The sequence below is a fragment of the Cebus imitator genome, unplaced genomic scaffold (assembly GCF_001604975.1).
Source record: "Cebus imitator isolate Cc_AM_T3 unplaced genomic scaffold, Cebus_imitator-1.0 Scaffold147, whole genome shotgun sequence".
Taxonomy (NCBI): domain Eukaryota; kingdom Metazoa; phylum Chordata; class Mammalia; order Primates; family Cebidae; genus Cebus; species Cebus imitator.
In genome coordinates this window covers 1,219,780-1,246,836 of record NW_016107462.1, presented here as the reverse complement: position 1 = coordinate 1,246,836, position 27,057 = coordinate 1,219,780, and the positions used below count along the sequence as shown (strand labels likewise).

General features: G+C 37.8%; 1 protein-coding gene across 2 annotated transcripts in view; it reads left to right on the top strand.

Moving 5' to 3' along the window:
- SUCLG2 (succinate-CoA ligase GDP-forming subunit beta) overlaps positions 1 to 27,057 on the top strand; it is a 281,870-nt gene that overhangs the window by 114,575 nt on the left and 140,238 nt on the right. For both annotated transcript variants that reach the window (XM_017542762.2, XM_017542764.2), the window contains 2 exons: positions 21,438 to 21,537; positions 22,370 to 22,460. In XM_017542762.2, the coding sequence (XP_017398251.1) occupies positions 21,438 to 21,537; positions 22,370 to 22,460 (191 nt within the window). The remainder of the gene's footprint in view (positions 1 to 21,437; positions 21,538 to 22,369; positions 22,461 to 27,057) is intronic.

Sequence of the window (27,057 nt, the reverse complement as noted above, 5' to 3'; positions counted from 1 at the left end):
TGATCCTTTGACTGCACTCAATCAACCTGGATGATAGAGTGAGACCCTGTCTCAAGGAGGAAAAAAAAGGAAGATGTGTTAACAATTCTGCTTGTATATCTTAAATGTTGGTGTTGGAAAACACTTCAAGAGAGTACATCACCCCTTTCTGTTTCATGAAAGGAATCAGTGACTTGAAATGCAGTAATGTGGCCTGAGTCTCACAGAGACCAATCACGTTTCCCGCGTGGAGCAGGTCAGCTAATTCTGGCAAGTGCAGATGTGTGTGCCCGAGGCCCAGGGAAGAATACGGCTGGCTTTCAAACAGAGGATTAGCAGCTGAGTTTAGAAGTGTCAGTTTTGTCCCTGTTACTTTATTTTGAGTCACTCCTCCCATGAAATGAAGAAGTGGTATTAAGTCCAATAGAGCTGAATGGTGTCTGTGGCAGCTGATTTAATCTAATGTGTAATAAGGTCATTTAAAAATAACTGCTGTTTTCCCTATTTACAGATACATGCCCCTTGTAGCAAATTTGCAGTCAAATTAAAAAAAAAAAAAAAAAAAAAAGAAAAAATTACCCATTATAACCTTTCTCTACCAGTAATCAGAGTCAATACCTTAGCATATTTCATTCCAGATTTATCCTCAGTTATACATGTGTATATGTACACATATTTAATGGTACATATTTTGCACTATACTAAGCTTTTTCCCCTTCATAGCAATATACTGTTACTCTCTTTACCAGATCAAAGAAACATATTTTATTTTCATTTGAAAATAGTTTTTCTCTCATTATAAATAGTAATTGTAAAGAATGCAGGTTATAACAAAACTATAAAAAAGAAGGTAAAAAGTCACTGGAACCCTTATTCCCTATAGATAACCACTGTTGATGTGGGCTTTATATTAATACCATTTCAGACTATTTTTAGACATTTATCTCTGTGTTTTCTAAAGTTTGCAAAAAGTAACATACTCTAGTTTGTACCACAGATATGTTTTGGCTTTTATCTTCTAAGTACTTTCAGATGGTTTCCTTTCAAAAATCCTGCAGGCTTATCAAAAGTCTGTAGTCCCATGATGTTAAGCTTCAGGCAGGTGACAGTGACATTGACAGCGTAGAAAAGCTTTTGGTTAAAGATAGTCATTTTCGCCACTCCATTGCTTAAGTATCAGTCTTAAGCTCCAAGCATCATCTTGGCTTTTCTGGAGGTTGCAAGTATTTCCAGGAAAATTCAATCCATTGTTGAAAATAGAAGAGAAACTCTTGGATGCAGCTGTTCTTGATAATTTCCACTGAATTTGTACAACATCACTACTGTAAAAACTTATGTATAAATAATGAATTGTTTCTATTTCCATTACTACATTCATGGTTTAAAAAAAAATTCCTTTTGAACTCAGTATTTTGCATATAATTGACTATGACAGATTTAGGAGTATTTCAATCAGCATTCTGATTTGGTGGCGGTAGTGGGGTGGTAGTTGGGGAAGCCAATTCCTTTTTTATACAGCTTTGAATAGTCACATACCTGTTGGGTGCCTCTTGTAGGCCAGGCATTGGACATTGAGCTTTGTGGTAAGGTGTATAAATTTTTTATGTTTAGTTTCAGTAAATAGGAAGAGACTTGTGATGCCTATTGTCAAAACATTTTAGCTAGTTTGTCCTAAGGATACTCTTGTAATATGTTCTCTGCAACAATAATGGATTTATTGATTTGGGAATTGAGCCATACAAGTATAGGCATTTGTTAAAACTTATTGATTGGTACACATGAGATTTGGGTATTTCACTGTAATTAAATTTTACCTCTTTCCCAAAGGAACTGTACCTTATTTGGTTCTTAATGTTTATTATAAATTACGATTTTTAAACTCTAATTTTAAACTCTAGTAACTGATATAGATACTGATGAATTTAAGGCTGTACTCAAGCATGGAACTTACTTTGAATTGCATGAAAAAATAAGATGGGTTATGTTGGATTGAGAGATGTTATAAAGCAAATGTACAAAGTGTGAACAGTTGTAGATCTAGGTTGTATGTGGATATTTACTAGTCATTTGACTTTCCTATATGACTGGAAAGTTTAATAATAAAATATTGGGGAAAAATCAGTAATAAGGCTCTATGCGAGGAAGTTAAAGCACAGTCTCTAAAATAATCTTTCTGGCTTAAAAAAAATCTCAACTCTGTTTCTTCCTACTTGTGTGACTTAAGGAAACTCCCTTAACTTCAGTTGGGACGTTTGCTAAATAAGAAGAATGAGTAAACTTAGCGCAAATCTTATTTTTCAGTAAGCTCCTAGCAAACGTTGTGATGATGATTTCATAAGGAAAGTGATGATTATGAATGAATTACCATACGCTGAGGGCCTAATGTGTTCCTGGTACTGGTCATTTTCAGAAGAATGAGGCAATTTTGTTTTGTACCGTGCTGTGTATGACCTTCAGTAGAAACTTTCATACTAGAGGCAGTGTGAGGGGTGTGATTAGCAAAACTGGAGAGTGGCTTCATTAGGTTTGACAGAACCCCTCCCTAGCTTCATGGATCCCCCTTGGCATAGCATCTCCTTTGAACTCCATGAGCCTTCAGAGGAGAGGTGGCATCTGCTTTGTTAGACATAGTGGCATTCCTAAGTCAATGTTAATTTAGTTAATTCGTAAAAATTGTTTCCTTTGCATAAGGCTAGGACATCTTCTTTTCTGGAGTTATTCTGTTTTTAGCTTTTTGAACAGGTATCCTGGGAAATTCTTCTAGGGAAGCAAGATCTGCCCCCTCCCCACAGTCAAATCATGTTTATGGATTATGACAGACTCTTCCACCTTGTGCTGGGAGGCAATGAGAAAGGGTCAGGAACCTGGAAGAGGCTGCAGCTGGGTTTAAGGACACCAGTGCCTGAGGACCAAGGAGAGTATTTCAGGTAATTCTGTTGATGCGTTGTTTAGTTCTGGATGTCCGTGATGCTGAAAACTAAAATAGACAACAGAGTAAAACACTGTTTGTTCAGGGAGTATCTTAGTTCATTCTGGCTACTGTAAGGAAATACCATAGACTGGGTGGCCTCTAAGCAACAGAAATTTGTTTCTCATAGCTTTAGGGGCTAGGAAGTCTAAGACCAAGGCAGATGCAGTGTCTGAGGAGAGCCTGCTTTCTGATTAACACATAGTGCCTTCTAGCTGTGTCCTCACGTGGTAGAAGGGATGAGGGAGCTCTCTAGGGTCCCATTTAGAAGGGCACTAATTCCATGCAGAAGAGCTCTGCCCCCACCTCATAATACTATCACCTTGGGGCTTAGGATGTCTATTTATGAATTTTGGGGTGGAAGGTACCCAAACATTCAGACCATAGCAGAGAATATGGAGGTATAGAAAAAATATTAGCCATATTAGCAAACTGTCTGTGGATAGAAGGAATAGACTTATATGCTAGCTTTCCAGATGTGATGATGAAATATGAATCTTTTTTGTTTGTTTGGTTTTTGAGACGGAGTCTCACTCTTTTCGCCCAGGCTGTAGTACAGTGGTACAGTCTTGGCTCTCTGCAGCTTCCACTTCCCGCGTTCAAGCAATTCTCCTGCCTCAACCTCCCGAGTAGCTGGGATTATAGGCCTCTGCCACTATGTTCAGCTGATTTTGTTTGTTTGCTTGTTTTGAGACAGAGTCTTACTCTGTGGCCCAGGCTAGAGGGCAGTGACACAATCTCGGCTCGCTGCAACCTCTGCCTCCCTGGATCTGGTGATTTTCCTGCCTCAGTCTCCCGAGTAGCTAGGATAAAAGGTATGTGCTACCATACCTGGCTAATTTTTGTATTTTTAATAGAGCTGGGGTTTCACCATGCTGGCCAGGCTGGTCTAGAACTCCTGGCCTCAAGTGATCCACTTGCCTTGGCCTCCCAAAGTGCTGAGATTACAGGTGTGAGCCACCATGTCTGGCCTGAAATATGAATCATTAGTGCAAATTTCTTAAAATGACTGGAATTTCAGAGTATCCTCCTATAGGACTTCTTGGTTCCTATAAAACAGGACTTGATTTCTCTACCACACTAATACCATTGGAGAACTTCGTAACAGCTGCCAAATTTTCTTTCAGTTTTACCAGATATGGATGCTAGCTCTTAAGTATTTTCCTGTGCTGTCTTGGGTGGTATAATTCCAAACTCAAGTCAAAAAATTTGTATTCTTTTACTCCAAGAAGTAAAATTCATACCAGCTTGTTAATTCCCTCATTTCCCATTTATATCACTTGGCCTGACTTCCCCCAGTATGAATTCTAGCTCAAGCCAGGCGTTGAAAAATAAGATGCAGAAAGTCCCAGAAGAGATTTGAATGCTTGCATATAACCAGAAATGTCATTTTAAAAACAGTCCAAGATAGTAGGTGTAGGTTTTATGGCTTCTGCGGTTAGGTGTAGCACGTTGATAATAAGTGTTCCAATTGACAGGGTTTTAAGTGGATAAATCCTTATTTGGGAGTGGTTCTGAGGGAGAGTGAAATGGAGGGCAGAATCTGAAGTAAATGCTGATCTCTCTGGCTGCTGAAACTGAAATTAGTTATCTCAGATATAGTTGGACGTGCAAATTAGATAACTTGGAAGCATTTCAGGGAAGGGAGTGAGATAAAGAATAATGAAAAGGAGAGAGGAAGGGAGGGAGGGAGAAAGGAAGAAAGAAAGAGTGAGAGAAGGAAGGAAGGAAAGAACGAAGGTGGAAACGAAAGAAAGTGGCATAAAGAGAAAAGGAAATGGTTATTTCTCGGGCATTCACAACCCTTGAAAGCCAAATATAAACTCTTCGAAGTTCATTGATACTGTTCAGTTTCATCCTCCAGGATGTAATCTAAAGTCCCCTCTGTGTTTAACATTCAAGCAATAGACATAGATTTCAAACACAATGAATGCATCAAGACAGGCAATAAAAGAGCAAGACATTGCAATTTAAAATTCAGTGCAATTTGAAAGCAACATAACAAATTATGCTGGACCTGGGCAGAGGTGTGTATCATGGGAAAGTGGTTCTGAGATCTTTCATCTCTCTTGGGGTAGGTCATTCCTGGCTTCTGCTTGACTCCAACATGTCATTGACCAGTTAACAAACTTTAAAATTGAAGATAAAAACCTCCTGAATTTCTTTTTATGGCAACAACATAAAGCTGTTGTTTGGAATTCTGTATCTCTGGCATTTGGAATTATAATAGATTTAAATTATGGAGTATGTGTTTATTTGCAGGGTGGGAGGAGGGAAGCATATACTTTATTATTGTTACTACTATGTAATACTTAGTGTGAACCTCACTGACCCCTTGAGGAGCTTTTATAGGAGCCTTGTCTGAGAGTTAGCTTACCTGGTTGGAGGCTGTTTTAAGGCTAGCGTGATAAAATTATTAGAGCTCTTAAAAGCATTGGGGTAAAATATCTAAATTTAACAAAGGTGATCAATTTATTTTCTATTTATATGCTGTTCTTGAACATAGGAAAATAAACTTCAATATGTAGCAGTTTTCTGAATGTCTGAAATAGCAAATTTCAATGATTTATAGTGTGGGATCTTGGCATGATTTGCTGCTTTATTTGAAGTGGTGCTATTGTGATTTCTAATTTAAACAGGAGACCAAGAAAGCCAAAAAGATATAAATAGAAAAGCAAAGGACACTTTTTAGTTGTTTTTCCCTCCATGCCCTTGCATGTCCAACCCCATCTTCCTAGAAGTCTTACAGCTCTTCTTCATGACAATGGCCAAGTGTCTTCTCTTTATTGCTGTATGAGTCCATTCTCACATTGCTTCCCTGAGACTTGGCAATTTATAAAGGAAAGAGGTTTAATTGACTCGCAGTTCTGTGTGGCTGGGGAGGCCTCAGGAAGCTTACAATCATGGTGAAAGGCAAAGGGGAGGCAGGCACCTTCTTCACAAGTGGCAGGAGAGAGAGAGAGAGAGAGAGAGAGAGAGGAGGGGAGTGCCACTTTTAAACCATCATATCTTGTGAGAACTTACTATCATGAGAACAGCATGGAGGCAACCATTCCCACCACCTAGTCACCTCCGGCCAGAACCCTCCTTCCAATCCAGGTGATTACAATTCGAGATGAGATTTGGGTGGGGACACAGAGCCAAACCATATCAGTAGCTCTTCTCTCTTTTTTTCCTGCCCAGCTTTACGTGACACCATTTCCCCTTCCTACTTAATTTGTTTCTTAATGCTTATTATAAATTAAAATATGTAAGTAATTAATTTTGTTTCTATTTCTTCCAGTCAATTTTAAGTTTATGAAAGGCAATGACCATAACATTTTTAAAAGTTTTTGAGTTTTCATAGAATGAGGAAGTGCTCAGTAGTATTTTAAAAGGGCAAAACATTTTCCTACCAGTCCCATTTTTCTTGCATGAGTCTTTAGGAGGTCATGTTATAAGCTATTCAGCCATGTGTCCTTAAGATATCTTCTACACGCTTCCTGAGATATACACGCCCCTGACCCCATGTGGTAAAATGGTAAAGGCTGATACAGAAAAGAGTATTTAAATATTCAAGACAAACTACTATGAATAATTACCCATACCTAACTCAGCTTTTAAACTCTTATTTTTTATTTTTTTCTAACACATGACAATTGCAAAAAAAATTAACACAGAAAAGATACGATGTTGTACCTGTAATACTACTCCCTACTTCCTCAAGATAACCTCAGTTAATAGTTTGGTTATTGCTCATTTATTTATTTGTTTTTGAGAAAGGGTCTCACTCTGTCACCCAGACTAGAGTACAGTGACACAATTATGGCTCACTGAAGCCTTAACCTCCTGGGCTTAACTGATCCTCCCACCACAGCCTGCCAAGTAGCCTGGACTGTATGTGTGCCACCATGCCAGGGTAATTTTTGTACTTATGTAGAGACAGGGTTTTACCATGTTGCTCAGGCTTGTCTTGAACTCCTGGGCACAAGCAACCCACCTATCTCTGCCTCCCAAAGTAACCCACCTGTATTGGCCTCCCAAAGTGGCATACAGGTATTAGCCACCACACCCAACCTTGGTTATTTATATTTCATTTAGTTTTCTTTTTTTTTTTTTTGAGACAGAGTCTCGCTGTGTCACCAGGCTGGAGTGCAAGTGGCGTGATTTCAGCTCACTGCAACCTCTGCCTCCTGGGTTCAAGTGATTCTCCTGCCCCAGCCTCCTAAGTAGCTGGGCTTACAGGCACATGCCACTACGCCCAGCTAATTTTTTTGTATTTTTAGTAGAGATGGGGTTTCATCATGTTGGCCAGGATGGTCTCCATCTGTTGACCTTGTGATCTGCCTGCCTCGTCCCATAGTTCTGGGATTACAGGAGTGAGCTACTGCGCCTGGCTTCATTTAGATTTCATTATAACTATGTAACTATTTACAAGTCATGACATTTAAAATAGTCACTAAGGTCTACTTAAAACTTAGTTTTTACATGGGCATTTTCTGACATTTATACTTTAAAGTATACTTAATTTACCCAGTAGTCATTGAGGAGCAGGTTGTTCAGTTTCCATATACTTGTGCCGTTTTGAGTGAGTTTCTTGATACTGAATTCTAATTTGATTGTATTATGGTCTGAGAGACTGTTTGTTATGATTTCTATTGTTTTGTATTTGCTGAAGAGTATTTTACTTCCAATTATGTGGTCAATTTTAGAATACGTGACATGTGGTGCTGAGAAGAATGCATATTCTGTTCATTTGGGGTGGAGAGTTCTATAGATGTCTATTAGGTCTGCTTGGTCCAGAGCTAAGTTCAAGTCCAGAATATCTTTGTTAATTTTCTGTCTCATTGATCTGTCTAATATTGACAGTGGGGTGTTAAAGTCTTCCACTATTATTGTGTGTGAGTCCAAGTCTCATTGTAGGTCTCTAAGAACTTGCTCTATGAATCCGGGTGCTTCTGTATTGGGTTCATATATATTTAGGATAGTGAGCACTTTTTGTTTCATTGATCCCTGTACCATTATGTAATACCCTTCTTTGTCTTTTTTGATTTTTGTTGGTTTAAAGTCTGTTTTATCAGAGACTAGGATTACAACTCCTGCTTTTTTTTTTTTTCTTTCCATTTGCTTGGTAAATCTTCCTCCGTCCCTTTATTTTGAACCTATGTCTGCACATGAGATGGGTCTCCTGAATAAAGCACACTGATGGGTCTTGACTCTTTATCCAGTTTGCCAGACTGTGTCTTTTCACTGGGGCATTTAGCCCATTTACATTTAAGGTTAATATTGTTATATGTGAATTTGATCCTGTCATGATGCTAGCTGGTTATTTTGCCCATTAGTTGATGCAGTTTCTTCATAGTGTTGGTGGTCTTTACAGTTTGATATGTCTTTGCAGTGGCTGAGACTGATTTTTCCTTTCCATATATAGTGCTTCCTTTAGAAGCTCTTGTAAGGTAGGCCTGGTGGTGACAAAATCTTTCAGCATTTGCTTCTCTGTAAAGGATTTTATTTCTCCTTTGTTTATGAAGCTTAGTTTGGCTGGATATGAAATTTTGGGTTGAAAATTCTTTTCTTTAAGATTGCTGAATATTGGTCCCCACTCTCTTTTGGCTTGTAGGATTTCTGCAGAGAGATCTGCTGTGAGTCTGATGGGTTTCCCTTTGTGGGTAGCCCAACCTTTCTCTCAGGCTGCCCTTAACAGTTTTTCCTTCATTTCCACCTTGTTGAATCTGATGACTATGTGTCTTGGGGTTGCTCTTCTTGAGGAGTACCTTTGTGGTGTTCTCTGTATTTCCTAATTTGAATATTGGCCTGTCTTGCAAGGTGGGGAAGTTCTCCTCGATAATATCCCAAAGTGTGTTTTCCAACTTAGTTCCATTCTACCCATCACTTTCAGGTATATCAATCAAACATAGATTTGGTGTCTTCACATTGTCCCATATTTCTTGGAAGCTTTGTTTATTTCTTTTCACTCTTTTTTCCTCTAACCTTGTGTTCACATTTTATTTCATTAAGTTGCTATTCAGTCTCTGATATCCTTTCTTCAACGTGATTGATTCAGTTATTGAAACTTATGTATGCTTCATGAAGTTCTCATGCTACATTTTTCAGCTCCATCAGGTCATTTATGTTTTTCTCTAAACTGGTTATTCTAGTTAGCAATTCCTCTAATGTTTTTTCAGAACTCTTGGCTTCCTTGCATTGGGTTAGAACATGCTCCTTTAGCTCAGATGAGTTTGCTATTACCCACCTTCTGAAGCATACTTCTGTCAATTCATGAAACTCATTCTCTGTCCAGTTTTGTTCCCTTGTTGACGAGGAGTTGGGATCCTTTGGAGGAGAAGAGTCGTTCTGGTTTTTGGAATTTTTAGCCTTTTTACACTGGTTTTCCTTCATCTTTGTGGATTTATCTACCTTTCATCTCTGATGTTGGTGGCTTTTGGATGGAGTTTCTCTGTGGACATCCTTTTTGTTGATGTTGATGCTATGCCTTTCTGTCTGATAGTTTTCATTTTATTAGTCAGGACCCTCTGCTTTAGGGCTGCTGGAGTTTGCTGGGGGTCCACTCCAGGCCCTGTTTTCCTGGGTATCACCAGTGGAGGCTGCAGAACAGCAAATATTGCTGCCTGTTCCTTCTTCTAGAAGCTTCATCCCAGAGTGGCACCCGCCACATGCCAGCCAGAGCTATTCTGTATGAGCTATCTGTTGACCCCTGCTGGAAGGTGTCTCCCTGTCAGGATGCATGAGGGTCAGGGACCCACTTGAGGAAGCAGTCTGTCCCTTAGCAGCTGGAGTGCTGTGCTGGGAGATCCGCTGCTCTTTTCTGAAGCCGCTGGCAGGAAAGTTTAAGTCTGCTGAAGCTGTGTCCACAGGCACCCCTTCCCTCTGGTGCTCTGTCCAAGAGAGATAGGGCTTTTATCTATAAGCCCCTGACTGGGGCTGCTGCCTTTCTTTTTGGGATGCCCTGCCCAGAGAGGAGGAATCTAGAGAGGTAGGCTGGCTACAGTAGCTTTGCCAAGCTGAAGTAGACTCTGCTCAGTTAGACATTCCTGGTGGCTTTGTTTATGCTGTGAGGGGAAACTTCCTACTGGAGCCTGAGTAATGGCATATGCCCCTCTGTCCGCCAAGCTGGAGATTCCCAGGTTGGCTTCATACTGTTATACTTGTAGTGAGAATTTCGAGCCAGTGTATTAATAAGCCCTTTGAAACCAATGAGAACAAAGACACAGTGTATCAGAATCTCTGGGACACAGCCAAAACTATATTTAGAGGGAATTTTATAGCACCAAATGCCCATAGAAGACAGCAAGAAAATCTAAAATTGACATCCTTACATCTCAATTAAAAGAACCAGAGAAACAAGAGCAAACAAATTCAAAAGCAGAAGACAAGAAGTAAGATCAGAGCAGAAATGAAGGAGTTTGAGACATGAAAAACTTTCAAAAAAATCAGTGAATCTAGGAGCTGTTTTTTTTTTTTTTTGAAACAGTTAACAAAATAGATAGACTGCTAGCCAGACTAATAAAGAGGAAAAGAGAGAAGAATCAAATAGACATAATAAAAAAATGATAAAGGGGATATCACCACTCATCTCACAGAAATACAAACTACTATCAGAGAATAGTAAATAAACTAGAAAATCTACACAAATAAACTAGAAAATCCAGAAGAAAGGGATAAATTCTGAATACATACACCCTCCCAAGACTAAACCAGGAAAAACTCAAATCCCTGAATAGACCAATAACAAATTCTGAAATTGAGGCAGTAACTAATAACCTATCAACCAAAAAAAGCCCAGGACCAGACAGATTCGCAGCCGAATTCTACCAGAGTTATAAAGAAGAGCTGCTACCATTTCTTCTGAAACTATTCCAAACAATAGAAAAAGAGGGAATTCTCTTTAACTCATGTTATGAGACCAGTGTCATCCTGATACCAAAACCTGGTAGAGACAACAAAAAATGAAAATTTCAGGCCAATATCCCTGATGAACATTGATGCAAAAATCTGCAGTAAAATACTGGCAAACCGAATCCAACAGCACATTAAAAAGCTTATCCACCATGATCAAGTTGGGTTCATCCCGGGGATGCAGGGCTGGTTCAACATATGCATATTAATAAACATAATCCATCACATAAACAGAACTAATGACAGAAACCACATGATTATCTCAATAGATGCAGAAAAGGCCTTCGATAACATTCAACACTGCTTCATGCTAAAAACTCTCAAAAAGCTAGGTATTCATGGAATGTATCTCAAAATTATAAGAGCTATCTATGACAGTCCCACAGCCAATATCATACTGAATGGGTAAAAGCTGGCAGCATTCCCTTTGCAAACCAGCACAAGACAAGAATGCCCTCTATCACCACTCTTATTCAACATAATATTGGAAGTTCTGGCCAGGGAAATCGGCAAGAGAAAGAAATAGAGGGTATTCAATTAGGAAGAGAGGAAGTCATATTTTCTCTGTTTGCAGATGACATGAATGTATATTTAGGAAGCCCTATCATCTCAGCCCAAAATCTCCTTAAGCTGATAAGCAACTTCAGCAAAGTCTCAGGATACAAAATCAATGTGCAAAAATCACAAGCATTTCTATACACCAATAATAGAGAAACAGCCAAATCATGAGTGAACTCCCATTCATAATTGCTACAAAGGGAATAACATACCTAGGAATACAACTTACAAAGGATGTGAAGGATCTCTTCAAGGAGAACTACAAACCACTGCTCAAGGAAATAAGGGTGGACACAAACAAATGGAAAAACATTCTGTGCTCATGGATAGGAACAATCAATATCATGAAAATGGCCATATTGCCTAATGTAATTTATAGATTCAATGCTATCTTCATCAAGCTACCATTGATTTTCTTCACAGAATTAGAAAAAAACTACTTTAAATTTCATATGGAACCAAAAAAGAGCATGCACAGCCAAGATAATCCTAAGCAAAAAGAACAAAGCTGGAGGCATCACACTACCTGACTTCAAACTATACTACAAGGCTATAGTAATGAGAACAGCATGGTTTTAGTACCAAAACAGATGTATAGACAAATGGAACAGACCAGAGGCCTCAGAAATAACGCCACACATCTGCAACCATCTGATCCTTGAAAAACCTGACAAAAACAAGCACTGGGAAAAGTACTCCCTATTTAATAAATGGTGTTGGGAAAACTGGCTAGCCATATGCAGAAAAGTGAAACTGGACCCCTTCCTTACACCTTATGCAAAAATTAACTCAAGATGGATTAAAGACTTAAATGTAAGACCTAAAACTATAAAAATCCTAGAAGAAAACCTAGGCAATATCATTCAGGACATAGGCATGGGCAAAGACTTCATGACTAAAACACCAAAAGCAATGACAACAAAAGCCAAAATTGACAAATGGGATCTAATTAAACCAAAGAACTTCTGCATAGCAAAAAAAAAAAAAAAAAAAAAAAAAAAAAAAAAAAAAAAAAAAAAAAAAAAAAAAAAAAAAAAAAAAAAAAAAAAAAAAAAAAAAAAAAAAAAAATCAGAGTGAACAGGCAACGTACGGAATGGGAGAAAAGTTTTGCAATTTATTCATCTGATAAAGGGCTAATATCCAGAATCTACAAAAACTTCAACACATTTTCAAGAAAGAAACACAGAACCCCGTCAAAAAGTCAGTGAAGGATATGAACAGATACTTCTCAAAAGAAGACATTTATGCAGCCAACAAATAATGAATAAAGGCTAATCATCACTGGTCATTAGAGAAATGTAAATCCAAACCGTAATGAGATACCATCTCATGCCAGTTCGAATGGTGATAATTAAAAAGTCTGGAAACAACAGATGCTGGAAAGGATGTGGAGAAATAGGAACATTTTTACACTGTTTTTGAGAGTGTCAATTAGAAGACAGTGTGGTGATTCCTCAAGGATCTAGAACCAGAAATACCGTTTGACCCAGCAATCCCATTACTGGATACATACCCAAAGGATTATACACGATTCTACTGTAAAGACACATATGCACATATGTTTATTACAGTACTGTTCACAATAGCAAAGACTTAGAACCATTGCAAATGCCCATCAGTGATAGACTGGATAAAGAAAATGTTGTGTGTATACACCATGGAATACTGTGCAGCCATCAAAAAGGATGAATTCTTGTCCTTTGCATAGACAGAGATGAAGCTGGAAACCATCATTCTCAGCAAAATAACACAGGAACAGACAACCAAACACCACGTGTTCTCACTCTTACATGGGAGTTGAACAAAGAGAACACGTGGACACTGGGAGGGGAACATCACACTCCAGGGTCTGTCAGGTGGTGACGGGATAGGGGAGTGAGAGCATTAGGAGATACCTAATGTAAATGACGGGTTGATAAGGGGAGCAAACCACCATGGCATGTGTATACCTATGTAACAAGCCTGCACATTCTGCACATGTATGCCAGATCCTAAGTATAATTTTAAAAAAGTGTACTTATTGTTAATGACTATACATATGGCATTTTATTGTTTCATTATGTGGATATTATAAAATTTATTTTCCCAATGTGTCCAAATGTTGTTGGACATTTGGATTATTTCTAGTGTTTGACTATTGTAACTACATTGCAATGAAAATCTTTAGTTCTCTTTTCAATTTTTATGGAGGTGGGATTGCTCTATCAAAGGATTTTCTGTGAGTCTTGAGTAGATGGACCTCCTAATTGCCTTCAAACATTCCAGGTACTTTTTAACTGTTGTGAATTTTTCAGCTGTATGGAATAAGTTGCCCAGCCCAATTCCTTGATTTGCACTGGGCTCAGGAGTCTGTGAGAGGGAGTTTGAATTCAGTGTGCATTGCCTGTCTGGGGAATGAGTTCCTCCAAAGAGCAGAACAGATTGGAGAGGTGAAGGGTTCCTGAGGTATGTGGTCTTTGAATGAAAAGGAGATGACTGGGTGGCAGAGCCTGGTGATCTGCAGGCACAGAGGTCTCAGGTTTAGTGTGAAGTGGTGCCTGATTGAGCCAGAGTTTTCCCTGGAGGGTGTTCATATAGTTCATGCTGTAAAGGAAAAAATGGTCATTAAGGGCTCAGCCATGCTGCTTTAGGATCTCGTCTGAAAGGACCTACTTGTGAGAAGGTGAAGGATTTTCCTCAGCTGTGGACAGGAAAGCCTGAGAAAATTGGCAGGAGTGTGTCCAGTGACCATAGGCAGTGAATGATGGCGATAAACCGACAGCAGGGAAAGATTCCAGACAATAATTGTGATTGTCTATGAAGGCGCCTATCACCAGTAGAGGAGGGTCTGAGAGAGGAAAAGATTTAAATAAGAGAAAATAAGGAAAATACAAGATTTCTAATCAAGAAGGTGGATGATCTCAGAATATTAGAAATATTGCTGTAAAAGTGAGACAAACATTTTTACATACAGGTGCAGTCAGACAGTGTATGTGTTGCATACATTTTAAATTTCATAGTCATTCTATTGGCTCTGAAAATGAAACCTTCATGAGTTTGTATTTCACCAGCAAGGTATGAGTGTGTGCACACCTAGAGCTGTTCTGGCTGTTGCCACCTGTTGTTCTTCCCTTCCTCATCACTGGTTAATGTTGACCAGAAAATCTCCTTAATGTCAAGTAGCCTTCAGTAATCTGCAACTAAAGGAGAGATGGATTCTCAAGCCACTCAGAGACATTTCAGAGCTGTTCATTTTGAACCTGTAACACTTATGGGCTCTGCTGTCAGGTGTTTTGGCTAGCAGGCGTGATGACTTGTACTGTTTCACCTTGTTTAAGCTGGAACTACATTTTGCAGAATTCTCTTCCCCTTATAATTTTGGGTTCAAGGTGACTAAAAGAGGAGTTGACACAGAATTTGCGATTACTTCTTGCAGTTCATTGTGGTTAGGTGGTAACAGACAGATGTAGAGATGTTAGCAAAAGGCTCCAGCCTTTTCTTGCTGTGCTCTGCCCTGCGTCCAGCTGTTTTTCCCAAGTGTTGATTCTACCAAGCAATATGGACCCAGGCCCATCATAAGATGCTTGGTGTCTTAGTCTATTAGCGTTGCTGTAAAAGAGTACCTGAGGATGGGTGATTTATTTATTTATTTATTTATTTATTTTTAAATTTAATTTTGTTTTATTTTAAGTTCCGGGTAATCTGTTCGTAAGGCACCCTCTCCCATGACCCAAGCACCTCTCATTAGGCCTCTCCTCCAACACTGGAGATCAAATTTCCACGTGAGATTTTGTTGGGACAGGCATCCACACTATAGCACTTGGTAGCAAGTCCCAAGTCCTTTCCCCCAGCTCCTTCTTTGCCATCCACTTCTCCATGTGGAGGTGCTAATTCCTCTGCCTGGCTGGCTGGGGACTCCTAGGATCCTCCAGCCTCACTTTTAGACCTTCCCTTTCTCAGCTCCTCTTGTAATTGTGCAAACTTTGATTCCTATAATAAATCCCTTTTCTGTAACTCATAGTAGTTCTGCCTCCTTAAGTGAACACTGACTGACTCACATCTTTGTTTTGAAAATTGGGAAAACATGATTTTTTAATAGCTAGTTTTCCTTTATCCTTCCTTCTCTTCAAATACATACACATAATACAGTAGAAATACTTTTGGCTTTCATAAATGCTTTTTATCTTCCATGACTGTTTGCAGCATCTCTTGAAATTCCTAGTGTTACACAGGTATTTGTACTGTCAATGTATATCATAATAGGATTGCTATATCCTGTTAATTAATCAATAGAGATTTCTTATAGAAGTTTGGTCTTCTAAAGAAACTTGTATTCCTTTGAAAAATTGTCATTTCTTCAAGTGGCTTCATCTGCAAAAGATTTATTTAATGTCCTGTGGTTTCTTACAGTGTTAGAAATTCTTTAATTAGCTACAGGTATTAAAGAGGTCACATGGGTATTTTTTTTTCCATCAGTGTTAGGGAGTTCTATCCTAAGGCTTTTGTGTGGAAATACATCTTTTAATCTAATTGATGCAATGTAAGATTAGCTTACTAGTATTAGACTACATGAAAAGAGCAAGATTGTATCTTTTACTGAGAAGTAATAGTGGGATATTACAACTGAATTGAGTTTTTCTAGAGGTAATTTTTATCTACCTTTAAAAATTTTACCACAGACAAAATATGTGTTAACAGTTATGAAAGCAGTAAGATTGGTAACAAGATCAGAAGAGTAGGCTAATTTATATTACAGATTTTAATATGACCTATAATATAGTAATAAATATATAATATTTTGTGAGTATTGCAAATATGAAAAAACTATGATTTAGTAAACTTTAAGAATTTTTATGGGGACTAAAAATAAAATTATTCCATTGAAAACATAAATATATTTTGTGTTAAGATACTATCATTTTAAAATAATCAATAAACTCTTTAAAATGGCATTATCATACCCCCAAAGTATCTCAGTAAAGGAATTTTTTAATAATAGAGAATCATACTCAAAAAGAAATTTTACATTTAAAACTTATATGAAAGCCTTATCAGTTAAGGATTTCTTGATTTGAAATAATATCTCCCTGTATAACTTCCTCTTTGTATCACAAAATCCTTTTCCTGGAGATGGTCCTATTTCTGTCGTTTACTTACCTTTGAAAGTGGTTGTTTCAGACATACATGATTGAAATCTCTGATGGGCACCAGTCTGCTGGGGAACCATGTATCTCCAGTCTCATTCAGTCAAGTGATGTGATCAATGGTGAAATGGCTTATTCCAATGTCTTGTATGTTTGAAATTCTCTGTCCCAAATTTGAAAAGCCCATGTCAGACATGTTGAAAGCTGAAATAATTATTTCAATCTCAAAGATGCCTTTGGACATATGGACAATTATCACAGTGTCACCTTATTCCCATCGACCCAGTTTCAACTTCAGGAAATATGTGTAATGATTGAAGATTGGTAACTGTCTGTTTTTATGTTTGGGTTCTGAAGTTATAACACAAACACAGAAGTGGACACATTTCCTTAGGGAAATTGGCACCGAGGACTCTAACTTATCTCTGTATAATTGTATATTCTTTGTTAAAATTTATGTTTATGTAATACTCGATCTTCTCTTGCCTTTCATTTTCCCTTCTCCTTTCTGCCTGGTAATAGGTAAATCTGAAATACTGAAATACAATTTAACTTTCTCAATTAGGAATTCTATCAAATCTCATGAAAGGTGATTGCCATGCTATATATTACACAGTGCAGTTGTGCTGAGAGCTGAATATTCCAATTTTGCTCCAGTCAGTGAACCGTAGGAAACAGTTTCCACAACAAGTCCAATATTATTGACTCCAAATAGATGATCATTGTAGTAGTCATCTCATTGCAGTATCAGCGATACATTTAGCATTTAGGAAAGTATTATATTTTAGAAAAGAGCAATGCTGAATAAAAAGCAGCTTAGTAATACAAATAGTGGATTCATCACTGAACTGCTTTAAAAAAATAGTTGAAAATAACTTACTCTTGTCAATATATTTGATTAACATTTTAGACATTTACTATGATTCCTATTGTGGCTCTGAAATATGTCTTGTGAACATTACTTTGTGTAAATATGTTTTCAGAATGTCATCTCTAAGAAAATTAAGCGAATCACATTTTACAGAGCTTGCTTAATTAAAAATGTGTACTCTATTTAGATTATGCTTTTCTTAATGAAGTGACTTTTTTCTCTTTAGATCTACTGTTCCAAGAATGTTTATTATCCAGCCTGTGACTATTGGGGAACTATAAAAATTGGCATAAAACTGTATTATCATTAGAATAATACTTGTGGTAAAGAATGAAAAGAAAACATTTGCAAAAGCATTGTTATAATTCAGCTAATAGAGTAAAAAAAAGACCATAGAGTGAGTTTTTGCTTAGACTTTTTAAAATGGCTCTAAATGTTGTTCTCTTAAGTGATATGGTATTTGAGAGTCTTACATATTTATAAGTTTGTCAGATATGTCTTACAGTGTTTTCTACTAAAATATATGTACATTCTAATAAACTTGTTCCCATCAAACTGAGTGAAAACCTAGCCCTTGAGTACTGGTTATTTTCAGAAATTCGCTAGGAAAGGAACAAAATTTAGTGAAGATATTGCATATTTAGTCTACTGCATATAAAAATAGCAATTAAGAGCAAAGACTTTGGAGCTATCCAGACCCAAATTATACCAACTCAGAGTCCAATAATATAGTTATCAATGTCTAGGTTGCAGTTTATTTCTATGTAAAATCTATTATATGCCTGTAATCTTAGCATGCGAGGCTGAGATGGGCAGATTGCCATAGCTCAGGATTTCAAGACCAGCCTGAGCAACATGGCGAAACCTCATCCCTGCTAAAAATACAAAAAATTAGCAGGGTCTGGTGGCAAGTGCCTGTACTCCTGGCTACTTGGAGGCTGAGGCAGGAGAATTGCTTGAACCCGGGAAGCAGAGGTTGAAGTGAGCCAAGATCACACCACCCTACTCCAGCCTCGGTGACAAAGTGAGACTCTGCTGCAGGAAACAAACAAACAAACGAAAAAACCCAAAAACTATTGGAGTTATTTCTTTTCTTCTGTCCTTTTAGCTTGTTTTCCTAAAGGATGGTTAAATCATCTCACTTTTTCAGACAAAAATTGCATTCATGAATGGGATTTATTTATTTATTTTTTCTAATACTGTTCAGGATTGGGGCAAGAGGCAATGTTCAAAAACACAAAAAACAAAACCGAGAAATTTGGGTTTTAGGAGAAATCAGATCTTTAAATAAATAGAAACAGTGACATTTAGTACACATGTGAATCAATTTGGTAAATACTGAAGAAGAGACAAGTTACTGTTGAGTAAGATTTAGTCGCCTTACTTAATTTTCAGCACTTTGAGTAAATAAGCATTGTGTTAAATTACTTCCTGAGAGTTTTCCTCAAGATGAGAAAAACTTGCTTTACTTTGGGCTGCTGCTTGCTGACTTACTATATTGACTTAGCACTTGAGATCTAATCAGAAGAACTGATTTTAGTGAACTCATTTTTGGCGTGGGCTGTAGGTTGCAGATGTGCGTAGATTGTTGTCTTTTTCTATTTTGTCCTGATCTGTGGCTGCAGAGTCTCTGAACTGGCTGCTTGGTCTACCTAATGTTTGTCATGGAGTCCTTTTGACTGGAGGTCAAATAGCGATATCTGTAATTGACAGCATTTCATTGAGGATACAACTGTTTCTGTGTGTTGATGATTAGTGACTGAAGCTGATCTAATTGGCACTACTAAGTTTGTAGTGCCAATTAACAGTGCTCAATTAGGTATTCTGTCTGGCTTTCAAGTTTTGCTACTGAAAAGCTCGGAGAGGAAAGCATCTCTTTCTTTGGGATGACAAGAATATGAAAAATGATAATGGCAAAGGAATGCCAGTTATTTTAAATAATTTGAAGTGATCACAATTAAAATTTTGAGTAGACAGCAACACGTATTTTTTCCTCTTGATATCTTCCAAAGAAAAATAGAAATGTCTTCCTGTGTGGCATTTTTTCTTAATTGATGAAAATTATTATAATGATGATAGCTGTCGTATTTTGATTAAAAAAAAAATGTGCCAAGCACTTTACCTACTATATTTCATTTATTCTTTCCATCATCCTTATACTGTAGACTCCTTAGTATGGCCACTTTACAAAAGTGCTTGCTACTTTTTACCTTCCTGAATCTCAGTCATTTCATCTCTACAAAGAAAGTGATAGGTGAAGTTGGAGATTTTAACAAGGCCTGTTTAACCCCAATATCCTTGCTCTTACAGCTGTTCTTACAGTATCCCAAATATGCAATGCATTCATTTTACTTGGCTACGTTCCTTGTGAGTTTCTGATAATTAACTTGTCCTCTGCTCAGCGTGATGGAAACCAGTTTATTATAAGACAGGGCTTGACTGATGTGGTGGTGATTCATAAGCAGGGCAGAAATTATTGCCAGAGGGCGCAGAGGACAGCATTCTAAGAAGGAACTGTGTTTGCTTCTGAGAAAAAGGTGGACTTCAGCTTTCTGAGTGTAAGCAAATACAGGAGACAAGAAGACTTACGAATGAAGACAGTGAATGAGCCTCAATGGTGTGACGACATCAGCTGGCTGAATGCCTTCATGGTGTAAAATACTCCTGTAGCTCCCCATTGCCTTCATGATAAAGCCTTCCATGGCTCTGTTTGAACCTTTACCTGCTTGCCTGTGAGTAACAATGATAACAATGACAGTAAGAGCTGAAATAATCAAACTGAATAGAGTGCTTTTTCCATTGAATAGTGGCAGATACCAACAAAATGTTAGTTTTTTGGTTTAGCCATCTCTGTAATCATTCTTTGCAATATACAAAGGTATTAAATGCACTAATTGGTTGAGGCAATAGTTTTTAATTAACCATGAGTTTTCAGGCTCTGGGATAAAGCATTCATGTACCGTCACCATCATTTCATAGTTGAATGAACTGAGTCTCAGAGACATTGAGTAACTTGCCTAATGTCACACAGCTGAGTGAGGGATGAAGGCCAGATTGAAACCTGGGTTTGCAGATTCTAAATCTTGTGTACTGAACTAGAATACTCTCACATCCTTGTAGAGGATTGATTGGGCTCTCTAATTTAAACAAAGATGATTCATAAACGGAAGATATCAGCTGTGGTCTGCAGATGTGTGCTGTTTGGTTTATTAAATATGTTTTATTTGGAGACTCCTTTTTTGTGTGTGTGGTTGGGGAGGGGAGCTGCCCTGTTTGCTAAAGGCCCCATTTGTCATCGGGCTACTTCACACACCTAACTTCCCTGCAAGGGACGATATTTGTGTTAATAACTCTGGTCTAAAAAGCCCAGATTAGAGAGTTCTTTCATTCCTGAAGTGTGATGAGAAACAAAGATTCCACAACCACTTTCCCCTAGGGTATTTTGTAACTTTGCCAGTAATTTTAAAATATGGCTTGCTTTTAGCTTCAACACATTTCCTCCTCCCTAGCCCAACCCTATCAATATATAGAACAAGTGCTCAGAAAACTATTGGTTTCCAAGAATGCAGTTATTAACTCTGACCTTTGCGTCTGTCTTTTAAACCTTCCTCACATAATCCAGGCTTCCCTTTGACATCTCTGATGATTAGCTCCTCTTACTGGCAGACTGGTGCCTCTGCCACATGGGAGTGCCATTACACAGTAAAATTAATACCTCCTTCAAGGATTTATTTAGCTTTTTCTGACACACTCAAAAGAGCAAGGGAACACATGCCTTGCTTTCCCCTGGGAAGGTGGAGTATTAGATGATTAAACTGGTAGGAAGCATTTGAATATCCTCCATAAACAAGCTTTGTATTTAGGCACACTGATGTTTCTTTGAAGCTGTTTATTGCATTTATTTTCAAAGTTAGTTTGAGAGAGCTTTTACCAGTTATTTGGAAGTTATGTGCCATTATTGCTTTCCTTGTTGCTTAAAAAAAAAAAAAAAAAAAAAAGGAATTTAAAATCAGCTACCAACTCTGAATTTTTCTTTTTCAGATGCAAAAGAAATTGTTTTAAAAGCCCAGATCTTAGCTGGAGGAAGAGGAAAAGGCGTCTTCAATAGTGGTTTGAAGGGAGGTGTTCATTTAACTAAAGAGTAAGTCTGGAGGTTTTAATTCCTTGCCTTTGGGCCAAGCAGTTATGGAAGGTCTTGCTCATGATTGAAAGGCACACGGAGGATGGCCAGAGCACTAGAAGAAACTGAAATCATAGGTAGAGGGCTCTGGCAGTGCCCTAGTTTTCCTTCTGCTCCCACAAAAGGATTTTTCTTACTAATTGGTAAAAACTTGACAGTCCTTCTCTTCTAGGCAATCAATGATTCATCATAAATGTTGGATCTGATATGACTTTCAACTGAAATGCTAATTCCATAATGTCATTGCCCTATTCAAGAACCTACAGGGGCTCCCCATTGCCAGTGGTGTTTGGGGCACCTCCCCGCGATAGTCCAAGCCTTCCCTTATTTGAGCCTGTCTTTTCAACTTCTTCTCCTGCGTCTCCTAGCACTAAACGCTTTCCTCTCCCTGTTCCTTCACACACCTTTTTACTATTTACTTTGATTTTTACCCTCTTCCTATCCCACTAATTGGTCAATATCTTTCCAGTTTTCCACTGTCAGGTCTTCAGTCAACTCTTATCTAAATCTGGTATGCATTTCAGCATTACCTCTTTACTATCACTGTAACTTATTTGGGTAAAGAGGTCAACAAAGCCACTTTCGTTTCATTTACTCATTCATGAATTCATTTTTATTTTGCTCCCACTGAGCCTCTAGTACAGTACTAAACACATAAGCAGAAAGACACATGGGTCTTGTGAGGATGAAGGTGAACCCTTTGCAGTGTAGACATGAGGCTATGTGTAAGGACGCTGTTTTAAAATGATTTTTAACAGACATTCATTTTCTTCTTTTTTCTTCTTTCTCTTAGCCCTAATGTTGTGGGACAGCTGGCTAAACAGATGATTGGGTACAATCTAGCGACCAAACAAACTCCAAAAGAAGGTGTGAAAGTTAACAAGGTAATATGGATACTTTGGATCGTTTTCTATATATGTGTTAAAAAATTGAAAAGAAAACCATTCTTTAGTTTTTGACAGAATCTAATGAAATACTGCTCTTTGGCAATATGCCATTTTACTTTTAAAGCTCATCCAATCTGTTTAGTAAGTGGTATGTCTTTGAGGAGAAATAAAAAGGGCTCTATGATAGTAAGATTATTTATTATCATTAGCATTTAGCAAAAGTGGATGAGGGTGAGTGACCAAGCAATGGCTTTCCCTCTGAAAACACAGATGCATTCTCTTTAGTTGAGAGGTGCTTGCTATGACAGCCCTATATTCAGTGAGGGACATTTGCTGCTCCCATACAGTGACCCCCAACCCCAGGCGTGTCTGTCAGAATTACCTATGGTGATCGTTTTTCTAAGTGCCGCATTCCTTATTTGGGGATGACTATAATTTTGAGCCATTTTTGTTGCTGGGGGTATATTGCATTATAAAGGTCAGCTGAAGCGCCCAAAGTATGTATAGCATGTGGACACCCCTCCCACACCACCCCCACCCCACTACACACAAAATAAAGCCCAGAGAAAAGGGGCCTGCCTCAATCATGGAATTGTGAGTGGTAGAACTGAGACCAGAACCTAACTCTACCTGCTGCCTTAGATAACACATTACAACAACTTAGAGTTTTCCACAAAACTTTCCCTGAAAAGTAAAAACAGGTTGTCACCACTGCAGTGTCCTGCAGTGGTTGGTTCACAATGAAATATCATTACACACCCATCAAAATGGCTTTTTTTAAGCAACGTGGAAAGCAGTAATGGCACATAACTTCCAAGAAAGTGTAAAAGCTCTCTCACACTAACTTTGAAAATAAATGCAATAAAGAACTTCAAAAAACATCAGTGTGCCTAAAAACAAAGCTTGTTTACTGAGGATATTCAAATGCTTCCTACCAGTTTAATCTACCTTTCGCCATCCCTTTTGTGTATCCAGACACTAGAACTATCTACATGGGTTGCAGAATCCAGTGGAAAATAAAAAGGCAGGGACCTATGTTAAAATTTCAAGACAGCTATAGCTAAACATTAAATTCCTATACAACTACAGTGATCACATGTGTCAGCTCTGAAAAGCATCCGTGGTTAGAAGGTCCTGTCCTAAGAGCAAATTAGGGTCCCACATTTTGGGGTGGCAACTATCTGCTCCATTGACATAGCATCGCAGATCAGTGGTCCTTACCAGTGCACCATGCTGCAAGACACTACAGTGGTTACATCCTGTTTTTACTTTTCAGGGAGAGTTTTGTGGAAAACTCTAAATTGTTATATTTATCAGCATTTAGTTCACTTTATTTTGTTAATTTTTGTGGGTACATAGTAGGTGTATCTATTCATGAGGTACATGAGATGTTTTGATACAGGCATATCATGCATAATAATCACATTGCAGTCCTTTTTTCTTGCTATGTAGCAATCTATGATATGGATGTACCTACCACAGTTTGCGTAACCATCATTTGTTGAAAGATATCTGGGTTGGTTCGTATTAGGCTATTACAAATAAAGCCGCTCTAGACATTCATGAGCAGGTTTTTGGTGTGAATATAAATCTTCATTTTGGGGAATAATTGTTGGGTTATATGGAAGTTGTATGATTCGTTTTTTTAAGAAATGGACCAATATTTTCCAGTGTGGCTGTTTACATTGCCATCAGCAGTGTGTAAGTCAGGGTTCTTCACATTCTAGCCCACATTTGGTGGTGGTGATACTATTTTAGCCATTGTGATGGGTGTGTACTGATATTTCACCGTGATTTTAATTTGCATTTCCCTAATGGCTAAAGATGTTGAACATCTTTTTATGTGCTTTTTTGCCATCTGTAGATTGTCATTGGTGAATTATCTGTTCATGGATGCTATGGTCTGAATGTCCCCTCCAAAATGCATGTTGAAATTTAATCCCCATTATGCTGGCATTAAGGGGTAAAGCCTTTTGGGAAGTGATGAGTCATGAAGTCTCTGCCCTCATGAATGGATTAGTGCAAGCTTGTCCAACCCATGGCCCACAGGCCGCATGCATCCCATGGTGACTTGGAAAGTGGGCCAAAACAAGTTGGTAAACTTTTTTAAACATTATGAGATTTTTTTGCAATTTAATTGTTTAGCTCACCAGCTATTGTTAGTGTTAGTGTATTTGTGCTTATTAATGTTTCTGGATTGCTGGCTTCTCTAGCACCTAATACCCTGCCTGAGATTTATGAGGCCAAAGAAAACACAGAGGACTCACTACCATGCCCTTTCTCGGACCTCAAGCTCTTTAGCTAGTCTCCCGTTTTCTCTATAACTTTCAGAGTCCCCTTAAGTTTTATGTATATATATGTCCAAGGTTTTTATTTGTACTTAGCAGGAAGAATAGGGAAAAATATATCTATTCCATCTTCTCAGAAGCAGAAGTCCCAAGATTATAGAATCTTTTGATTCTAAATTTATTTGAGAAGCTATTTAAACACATACACACATTTATACATGTCAGATATTTGTTTTCTAAGTCTGTGCCAATGTGTTCTGTGTTCCTGGGCCTAGTACTAGGGCCATGAGACAGTGCTACTCATCATGCAGTCCTGCATTCAGGACTGGTAGTATTTACTGCTCTGTAATGAATTTAAAGTTTGAAAATATACATGTCATCTTCTCTGTTCATGGGTATGTTACAAATAGTTTGTACACTAACATTTATCTCTTGACCACAATTCAAGTAGAATGGTATTTTTAAGAAAACAGATTCAGTGGTAGATAGGTCAATTTTAACTTTCTCTACTGGTGGACTCCACAAAGACGATGTGTCAACATATTCTTTGTTGAGCTCACATTTCTGAGCTTCACAGATGAAGCTCTTTTGAAATGTATCTAATAGAGCTGCTCAGGGATGGGTGTTTGTGGAATCCATTTAGATCACTCTATAACCCTTCCTAAAATACTCTGACATCCTGGGTCATTTGGAAGACATGACGATGTCAACAAACTGGTCTTTGTTGTATAAAATTTCTTGAATTATCTCTTGATAATTATTTTCCTGGTGACATTTTCTTAAAGAGTCACACATTATTCCTACAAAGCAAGAGTTGTTTCAGACAGTAGCTGGGCTTCACAAATAGAAATTTGGTGGAATACAGATCACATCTGTCAACATTTTTGAAGATTAAGAATAGGACTCTTGAATGACACTTATCCTAAAAAGTTATAATTTTGTGTTGCTTCTAAGAGTAACACTGAAAGTCATTAAGTATTATTCACTAGACTAACTCTGTATTAGAAAATGTACAGTATTAAGACCATAGAACTGAAAGCATAAACAAAACACATTCCTCATTTTGTATTTTGTGCCAAAGTTTTTAAAACCACTCTCTCCTCCTAGAGAAACTTTTACAATAAATGATTATCTTAATTTCTTAAAATGTTTGTATTAATGTTGATGCCTAGAAAGGCAAACTGTAAGTGACAAGTTGTTACTGTATTTTTTAAGGAAAGAATAGGACTGAGTATCTTTGCTTCAAACATTTTCCTACTCCTCAATCTGAAAGAATTGACAGTTTTAGGCAACCTGAAGGCTGAGAGAATTAGGTACTAGCTGATGGTTTGACCTCCATCGTTGGTGAGGACAACCAACTTGAAATCAGAATGGTTCTGTGCTAATTCTAAAACTGTGTGCTGAGAAATAGTTTTTATATACTCATGAGCTTCCATTTCTTATAAATTAATATGAAAACTTGTATATTTTATTTTTAACTAATGGTAAATTCAACAAAAGTTTGAAAAAGAGGAGTTCTGTATTCATTGAATTATAGCTTTTTAGATCATCATATATTGATCCCATTTCATGTGACCTAAAACAGTGTTTTTGTGGTATCTGAGTAGCTAAAATCTAATGCTACTTAATGTGTAAGTTTTTAAGTAGAACCCATTACTAAACTACTTGTAAGAAGAGCAATGTAACTGCTTTCATTATTTTCACATCTATTACTGATTATTTATGGGATTGTTTTATGTTCTTTAAACATCTAAGACATCTTTCATTGTTCTTATTAGGTGTGTAAGTTGGAACAACCTCTCTCAAGGGCACTTTGATAGTACTTATCGAAATTTTAAATATTCACAGTTTAAAACCTAGACATTTCACATTTAGGATCTTATCCACAGGGTTACTAAAAGAAATGAACAAAGATATATGTATAAAAATACTCTCTAAAGTAGCATTTTAGGAAAATTGAATTTCATGTAAATGTCTGTCAGCAGGCCAGGCACCAAGACTCGTGCCTGTAATCCTAACACTTTGGGAGGCTGAAGTGGGTGGATTACTTGAGTCCAGGAGTTTGAAGCCAGCGAGGGTAACATAGCAAGAACCCATCTCTACAAAAAATAAAGCAAAAATTAGGTGCCTATGGAGGTGCATGCCTATGGTTTCAGCTACTCAGGAGGCTGAGGTGAGAGGATCATTTGAGCCTGGGAGGTCGAGGCTACAGCTGAGCCACGGTTGTGCCATTGCACTCCAGCCTGAGAGCGACACAGCAAGACCCTGTCTAAAAAAAAAAAAAAAGACAATGATGTTTATTTCTA